We start from the raw sequence: 9,150 nt of genomic DNA on the forward strand, positions 1-9,150 counted from the left end.
AAAAAAAAAAAAAAAAAAAATTGGCTCTGAACAGGAAGGCAATGTAGCGATTTAAATGGCATTTGCCGTCATTTGAGTCAGTGTAAATTTGCAAAGTTTGGAGCCAGGAAGACCTGGGAAGGCTCCAATGTCCCTTTCCTCCAGCTCCTGTTTCCTAGTATGACTGACCTTGAGGGATAATGTCTCCTTCAAGTTTCCAGCAAGCACATAGAAGTTCTCAACCCCTGCTAAGGACAGGAAGCCTGTCTGTGGGCTGCACAGACAACTGTAAACGTGGCAGGTCTATCAGATGGCTTTATCTACAGGTCAGGCTTTTCTAGAAACCTCTTCCCCAGACAGGTATCAATAGTACAGCTCTGTGAAGGTGGGCACTTCCTCCATTAGAAGGGAAGGTCTTGCCTGCAGCCAAGGCTAACCTCTGGGATGAGGTAGTATGAATGGTGATGGTCTTAGGTACCTCACCCAGGAGCCTCAAGTGACTTCAGGAGGAAAGAGCCAGGTGAAGTAATTACTCAGGGACTTGTGGCAAGTGGATATTGGCAATGCTTCCTCCTGAGGGTCTAGGTGTGGGGGCCAAGGAGAGAGGCCCAGTTCTGAGGTTCCTATCTGATACATTCTACCAGGCCCCTACCTCACAGTGACCTGTGTGCTCTCTGTCTCCAGGAGTGTGGCTGTCCTGCTGCTGCTGGTATTTTCCATCTGCTTCTTGGTGGCCTGTACCCTGTACCTGCACATCACGCGGGTCCAGGTATGTTTGTGTGTCTTCTACACGTGTCCAGGTATGTGAGCCTGTGTCTGAGACCAAGTACCCGAGCGTTTCCTGTCTAGTCGCATGGCAAAGCAGTGCCATCCTTGATTCTCAGTGGCAAGTAGAAGGTATCGTCTGTCCCTGTGGCAGGTGCTGGTTACGTTTATCGTACTGTGCATTGTGCCTTGTTTCGGGAGCAGCCTTCTTGGCACCATTCGTGGGTGGTAGATATTGATGAGAAAGATCCTGAGGTATGGGCTTTGCTGCTTGGTTGGAGAGACCAGGGTAGTTTGTTTCTTATGGACCCATGACCCTGACCTAAGGTGGGCATGTTCCAGGTAGGCTATCTGTCTGTCCTGACCCTGATGCTCAAGTGCAATTTGGATTTTTGGAGCAAAGGCTGGGCATCATAACCTTGCCTCTCCAGCCCCCCCCCCCCACTTGGAGTTCTGTTTCTCTTGAACCTGCATCCTTTTTTTCATAGGCTCAGCCTCCACCCCTCCTGGTGATGTCAGGCCTCAGCTTTACTTTGGTATAATTGTCGAAAACTGCAACCTTCTTGAGAGGGTTCAGCCTAGCTTCACTCATTTAACTCCACCATTATTATGGGGTACATCTTGCCTTTCATTTTTAAAATTTAAAAGATACTCTATATTAAGACCGCATTTATAGCTTGTTCACTTCTATAGGTTGAGTGACATTTAGTTTGAAATTCATGGCTTCAAATAATCTTGCCTTTGCCATAGAATTTCAATGAGAGTGTGACAAAGAGATGGTAGTTCTTAAAGCCTGTTATTTTGTCTGCATTGATGGGAGCCGGTGTGTGTACCTGATGGTGTTCAAACAGCACAATACATGCAAAAGGTGTGAAGATGGGGGGGGGGGCAGTAGCCCAGAGTATAGCTGGGGAATGCAGAGACCTTGGATCCTCACCTAGCATCTCATCAGGGGACCTCAATCCCCTGATTCTCATGACCTGGAATCTTGCCCATGAAGCTAATATTCAAGCCTGACCACCACATGGCTCTGTAAAGTGCATGTCCTGTGAGATCACACTGTGATGGCTTGTTTGAAGCCATGCCCTTTATTAAAAACATGGCTGCCCTCCTTGATGGGGACTCAGGCCAGTCACCTCCTGGACTTCAACAGTCAAGCCAGCTGGCCTCTGCCGCCCACACCCAATTCCACCGAAAGTGGCATGGAATACGTGTTTTTGAAGTAGCAGCTCCCAAAGCTTCAGGGGTTGGACTTCTCTGGTGTCTGAAGTCATGCTGGCTGACACCCAGGAAGCAGAGAGGAACATGTACTCTGTGGGGACAGAGGCACTGGGACTCAGCTCCCCAGGGATGCAGCAGATCAGGCCTAATGAACTAAGCCAGCATACAATGACTGGTGTCCACTAGGCTGGGTGTTGGGTTCTGTGCTTCATCTCAGGGCTGACTAGGCTGTGGCAGAGGCTGTGGGGACAGACGGTGGAGTAGATGCTGAGAGACAACGGGCAGGTCAGCCGGCAGGAAGTTAGGCCAACCACGAGAGAATCTAGCATGGGCAGTCACACAGGTGGGATGAGGGACAACTGACAGGACATGTTTTCCTGTGGCATTGACATTGCTTCCCTCCACAGTGGCCATAGTGCCAGGTGTATTGGCTGCAGTTCCTGAAGATGTCTCTCCTCTTACTCAACTCATCAAGCACAGAATCAATACTGAGCACAGGGCAGTGAGAGACCAGAGGGAGAACTCAGGGCTGCTTCCAGCCAGCTCACTAGTTCACTTTGCACTGTCTTTCTGCCCCTTAGTGTTTGTCCACTGCTGGCCTTCCTTGAGGAGGCCAACATATGGGAGCAATCCTGGCTTTATGTCTACTGGACTCCTGCCATGCCTCTAGATCAGAGGACTCTGCCCTCTATGCTCTTCAAAAGCTTCATTAGCTGCCTGCTTGGGGTGTCAGCCTTGCCTGGGTGCTATGGGTGTATACTGTAATCTATACTCTTGATTTTCAGATGACGAGCATAAAGAACTTCCTGTGTCAACCATGAAAGCACCTGTTAGATATTTCAGACTGTGAAGTAAATAGATTAAAAAAAAAACATTTCTAGCAGCTTAAGAAGTATATTAAACCTGTCTGTGATGATAAACTTCCAGAATATGAAGGGGGGAGAGAAACAGAGGGAGAAAGGGAAAGGGAGATGGGGAGGGAGGAGAAGGAGGAATTCCTGAGGTCAGAGCATGCAGAATAGTAAAAATACGCAGTGCTTCTCCTAGCTGCTCTACCAAGTCTCAGTGCCTGGAAGGGGAGATGGATGTTACTCCTTTAAACTCAAACACTTTAGTTATGTGTGTGTTGTTTTGATTTTTTTGTTTGTTTCTTGGCAAGTTCTTCACATGGGAAAGAGATAAACACAACAAGACCTTTCCTTAGAAGATGAAGCTCTAGTAAGCCTCTAGCCCAGTGATTCTCAACCTTTCTAATGCTAAGACCCTTTAATATAGCCCCTCATGCTATGCTAACCCCAACCACAAAGTTATTTTCTTTGTTGTTTCATAGCTGTAATTTTGCTACTGCTATGGATGGTAATGTAAATATCTGTGTTTTCTGATGGTCTTAGGTGACCCCTGTGAAAAGGTCTTTTGACCCCCAAAGGGGTCTTGACCCACTGCTCTAGGAACCAGCAAGGGGCTCTTCACATCCTGCCTCATTTGGATGTCTTGCTGAGAACACAGAAGTACTTCCCAGTCACAGGATATTTGTTAAAGTTCCCTTCCTCCCTTCTTTTCCCGTTCCTTCCTCCGACCCCAGTGTGTGTTACTGGGGTTACAGCCTCAAGTCTTATACATTCTAGACACCAACTCTACCACTGAGCTGCGCCCCTAGGCCTAAAGTGAGGTGGTTTTTGTTCAGTGTTTTCCAGGGTGCCTGACGATCCAGATCCGCACCGCCTTGTGTGTGTTCATAGTGGTCTTAATCTACTCAGTAGCTCAAGGCTGTGTGGTGAGTATCACTGACTTCTGACACGCACGGGGGCAGGAGCAGCAGCTGCAGAGGCTGAGCTGGGAGTTGGTGGGAGACAGAGCTGGGGTGGGAGGAGTAGAAGGAGCTGTGACACAGGGTTGTCTGCCTTGGAGACCAGGCAGGAGCTAGCACTACCTGATTCACCTTGCTTGCCCCCAGCTCTTACTACAGACAGCTGGGGTCTTTGCAGGCTGCAGCAGCAAAGACATTTGAAACCTAGCTGGTGGTGTCAGATGCAGGAGAGTGGTGACTACAGAATACCAGGGGCCAGTGAGCCTGGGACACATTCCTGGGGACTGCCATACTTTGCCTGGGTCTTCCTAACCCTTCCTGTCCTTGCTTCCCAGGTGGGCTGCCTGCCCTGGGCCTGGAGCTCTCAGTCTAACAGTTCCCTAGTGGTCCTCGCAGCTGGTGGCCGGCGCACTGTGCTGCCTGCCCTGCCCTGTGAGTCTGCACACCATGCCCTGCTCTGCTGCCTGGTGGGCACCCTCCCACTAGCCATATTCCTGCGGGTGTCCTCCTTGCCAAAGATGATCCTGCTGTCTGGGCTGACTACTTCCTACATCCTTGTCCTAGAGCTCAGTGGATACACCAAGGTTGGGTGAGTGTGGCACTCCTTGGAAAAACTCTAGACAGGGTGAGGTTAATTATCAGTCTCCTCTGATAATTTGCATTAATTAGTTATTGTTAATCATTTTCTCAGTTATTAACACTGTAGTTACAGTGCTTTCTCTTTTTCTATCTCTTTCACATAGACACATGAATATAGACACAGACACACACACAGACACACAGACACACACAGACACACATACACACAACTATGTGCACCAATTAGCAAGCCAATGTGATCCAAATTATCACTTTTTTCAGGTTGGCAGCTTTTTTCTATTTCCCTTTAGTCCATACTCTAGCAAAGCCTCTACCTTCTGGCTGAGATGAGAGTCAGGTCTGGGGTCAGGCCCACAAGCTGTTTGTAGGCCTCACTACGCTGAGATGGCTCTCTGCCCAGACCTAGGATTTGATGGCCATGTCTTGTCTGGAAGCCGACACCGATGGGGTTTCTCTTCCACCTCTCCAGGGGCGGTGCCCTCTCTGGGCGCAGCTATGAGCCAATCATGGCTATCCTGCTGTTCTCATGCACGCTGGCCCTGCACGCTAGGCAAGTGGATGTCAGACTACGGCTGGACTACCTCTGGGCGGCACAGGTAAGTTGAGCCCTCTGTCTCTTGGGACATGGGATGCCCGTGGGGAAGTTAGCAGAAGCACTCACTGGCTACATGGCACATGGAAGCAGTCTTTCTTGGAGGCTTGAGTTCTAGGTCTGCCACCCATGGGATGGCTGGACAGAAGGCTACAGAATGCATGGCTAGGGATAGAAGTTAGAGTGACCGGGATTCTATGAGGGTCCTTGGAAAATTGAACATGTTGAGCTTCGTTCTGCTCACCCAAGACCTAGTAATTTTCTGGGTATTTCTGACAGGAGAGGTGGGAGGGCTGCTATTGTGGAGGCATCAGAGAGTAGCAGCGGTGTGAACTGGTCTCAGGCCTGGACAGTGTGGGCATCAGGCAGGTGTCGCATAGTCTGTACTTAGCTTTCCATTCAAGTGTGAGGCAAGTGCCAACTGAGGAGAACTTATTTGAGCCTGTGTCTGCAAAACCACTTTGGAGCACAGTGAGGCTTACTAGTGTTCATGGTGGGGTGGGGCTTCCTGGTGCTGGGGTGCAGTTGCCAGCATTTCCCCCCACCCCAGGTGTGGAGAATTGAGGGGGTTAAGCATTTGAGTGGCTTGCCCAGGCTCAGCTCTCATCTGCTGAACTTACAGAGGCTTCTCCAGCAGCCAGTTGTCCCAGGAGAGACTTCCTTGCCTAAGAAGGAGGGAGGACAGCTGATGGGCCTAAGCCTCAGCAACAGCTCGCCTTCTGATTAGCGTGTGTTCAGAACAGCCCTTTGCCTTCCGAGAGGTGGAGTTTCCCCTGTTATCAGAGCAGCGCTGCCCAGGATGGATGGGATGAGAAATGAGAAAATAATGAGAAACACATGAGAAAACAGGGGCCACAGAGGGACCTGCCAGTGTCAGACAGTGGCCAGGCTGGGGTAAGCAACCGAGGCAGGCTATAGCTGCAGTCTGTGTGCCATCTGGTCAGGCTCTGTGAGCAGTGTGTGAGGCCAAGCAGGAACGTCTTCAACTCAGAATTTCCCGCCGTGCAGCCAAGGCTGAAGGGTCCCAGCTCAGAGTTGGGGCCCAGATGCCAGATAGGTAAGGCCAGAGGACAGTCGGGAGGAGCCAGTGACTATGGCACAAAGGCTCCCTCTGTATACAGGACTCTTGAGGGAAGCTGGGAGACTGTCGCAATCAGCTCGGGTGCACTTGGTGGGATGGGACAGCCTGCTGATGTGCTCCTTTTCCTGGGGCAGAGTTGAAGAGCCGACTATACAGCAGAAGAGACTGGTCAGCAAGCAGCAGGAATGACAAGGGCTGGGCGTGGCATCAAATCATCATTGTCACAGATTCCAGCAGCTTCTTGTAGTTCTTGTTGCTGACCAAAGTCTCTGGCCAGCAGTATAATGGAGCGAGAATCCCAACCCAAGTTGCTCAAAATAAGACCAGTTCCATTTCTTGGCAACCTGTCCCCAGACCTGACATGAGGACACATCCTGACTTGGTTGTGCAGGTGGCCCTGTGCCTGGGCTACAGGTCCGGAATCCTGATGGATGGCCAGTTCTTGATGCACTTACCATTGACTCACCTCACCCAGGAGCAGGAACCAAGGAGCCTATTGGTTCGTTGTGTCCAGGTTGGGGATGCCCCAGTGACGGCATTCGCCAGTTCCTGGAAAGGCGACCTGGCCAGTTGCATTTTGCCCGAGTCATGCCAGGTGCTGGGAAGAGAGTCTATGGCAGTGGTAGCATCGATCGTGGTCTTTGTTCTACTCGAGTGTCCGTCCACTGTAACCCAGCTGGCTGCCTGCTCTGCTCCACTGACCCTGCCATCACCATTGGGTTTCAGGTCTCATAGCGACCTTGTATGTATTAGAGAATAATGTACACAGGATGAGGCAGGAAGGCCAGGACTCTTGGCACAATGAGGTGGGGATTTGCTAGGGTATCCAGTTGGCTGTACAGTCGAAGCAAGTGGAAATGAGGCCTGACTATGAGTTCTTTTGGAGGGGGGCAGTGCTCATCCCTTTGAAGATATTTTTCTCGTATAGATTGACATGGCCTTCTCTTGGCTTTGATTATTAAATTCCAACATTTGTCGTTAAATTCAGTAGTTAAGTGTTATTGACTCATGTGACTTTCCATCCAGCCACACTCTCTCCCGCCATTCATCACATCAGGGCCTTTCAGGAAGTGCAGGGCACAAATGCATTCCCTCACATGTAGTCTACTGCAGGGCACAAATGCATTCCCTCACATGTAGTCTACATGCAATCGTGTCATGGTGGAAGGGTTGCTAAATGGAACACACTGACACATTTTTTTTTCCATAGACATTCAACAAGAAACATCACCTTGCTTTCCTGTAACCCCAGCAAAACATGGAACGTTCAGGACTTTGTCTGTTTGCCCTCGGGGTATTTAGTCAGGTCACAGAGACACGAGATCACCTCAGACTATTGCCTCATTGTCCGGACAAACACTAGCCGGGTTAATTATTTTTGGATACCACGTTGGCTACACAACCCTGCATAAACAAACAGGCTTTGCTTTGCCCTTGGTGACATTCTCTGTCTCTTAGCATAATTTTAACCCAACATTATTTTCTTTTTCAAGCCAGGATTTTTCTGTGTAGCCCTGGCTGTCCTGGAATTCACTCTGAGGACCAGGCTGGCCTCGAACTCAGAGACCCACCTCCCTCTGCCTCCCAAGTGTTGGGGTTAAAGGTGTGCTCTGCCCAGCAACCAACATTATTTTCAATGAATTCAGTACATACAATTATTGTGAGCAACAATTCTAATACTTATGTTGATTTGTACTTAGTTTGTTTGTTTACCAGTAAACAATCTGAGGCAAAGTCCCACCTTGCTGGAGCCATCACTAACTCTGCGGACTGTTGCCTGCGGATCGGTCTCGGCACAGACTGAATTCCCATCAGTAGAACTAAGTCAGACCGTGCCGTGTTGTGCTTCTTACTTCAGTTCACAGGTTCTTGGCCATGCTTTCTGGCACAGGTATGACAGTAGTGGGGACAGTAGTAGGGGCATCACAACACTAAGGTCCTTCTCCTAGGATTCTAAAATGCTGTGACTCATAGTTTCTGGTTGGCACAGGTTTGTGCCAGGGCTGTGTGTGGGCAAATGATTTCTGATTATCTCACAGTGGGCCCCACCTTTTAAAACGTTGTCACTCTTCTTACTGTGCTGTATGTGATGTATATGGGGAGGGGGGCACAGTGAGCATGTCACAGCACACATATGGAGGTTGGAAGAGAGCTTGGTGGAGTCGATTCTCATCTTCCATCTCTCCATTGGTTCTTTTGCCAGGCGTAGGCAGCAAACATCTCTACCCACTGAGCCATCTCACCAGGCCCAAGTCCCACCTCTTACAGGCCCTACACCCTCTTAGCAGAATCACACTGAGGACTGGATTGTGCCTCCCCCTCCCCCAGACACAGGACCCCTGGGAGCAAACCACATGGGAGTAAGGACATGGGGCACGCCTTCCAGGCTCAGTGGTTTTCTCACTTTGGTAGAGTTGGCTCTTCTATAGGGTTAGGTGGAATGAAATAGACTGACTTCTGAACCCCAGGTTTTATTTGTTGCTTAAATGCAGAGATGTTAAGCTAAAATTCAAGTTTCCTAAACAAACATGAAGCCCTTTGGGCTTCCCATTGCTTGCCACAGTGGTTTTGAGAGGTCATTGCTTCCCGAACAACCGCTCTTGGTTGACTCACAGTTGGCCGTGGCATCCCTTGCTGTTCCTTTTGTGTTTATGGAAACTTGACTATATTCTTTAATTTCTTATGATTGCTCACAGCTCAATTTATTGTGATTCTACCTCCTTTTAAAGGTGACTTGAGAGAGGTTTGTCCTTTCTAAAATAGGTGCTCTGCTTCCTGTTAGCGATGTGTCCCGGTTGCTGTTGGGGGTTTTGGGAATGCTGTCACAGGGTGTAGTGGGGCAGGCTGGCATGCAGCATAGCTTTATGCTCATTCACCCCAAAGTATTCTCTGATTTCCCTGTTTCTTCCCTCACCCAAGGAGGAGCGTGTTTTACTCTAAAAGCTTCTGCCGACATCTTGTAGTTAGTTACTTGTAGTTAGTTAGTTACTTGTAGTTAGTTGCTTGTAGTTAGTTAGTTACTTGTAGTTAGTTACTTGTAGTTACTTGTAGTTAGTTACTTGTAGTTAGTTACTTGTAGTTACTTGTAGTTAGTTACTTGTAGTT

The 9,150-nt window shown here is 49.2% G+C and overlaps 1 protein-coding gene across 1 annotated transcript in view; it reads left to right on the plus strand.

The window, feature by feature from the left end:
* Adcy1 (adenylate cyclase 1) overlaps positions 1-9,150 on the plus strand; it is a 116,855-nt gene that overhangs the window by 83,505 nt on the left and 24,200 nt on the right. Inside the window, exons 11-14 of the mRNA XM_021178187.2 lie at positions 664-748; positions 3,650-3,739; positions 4,108-4,361; positions 4,842-4,968. Of these exons, the coding sequence (XP_021033846.1) occupies positions 664-748; positions 3,650-3,739; positions 4,108-4,361; positions 4,842-4,968 (556 nt within the window). The remainder of the gene's footprint in view (positions 1-663; positions 749-3,649; positions 3,740-4,107; positions 4,362-4,841; positions 4,969-9,150) is intronic.

Source organism: Mus caroli, chromosome 11, assembly GCF_900094665.2.
Source record: "Mus caroli chromosome 11, CAROLI_EIJ_v1.1, whole genome shotgun sequence".
NCBI classification, from domain to species: Eukaryota; Metazoa; Chordata; class Mammalia; order Rodentia; family Muridae; genus Mus; species Mus caroli.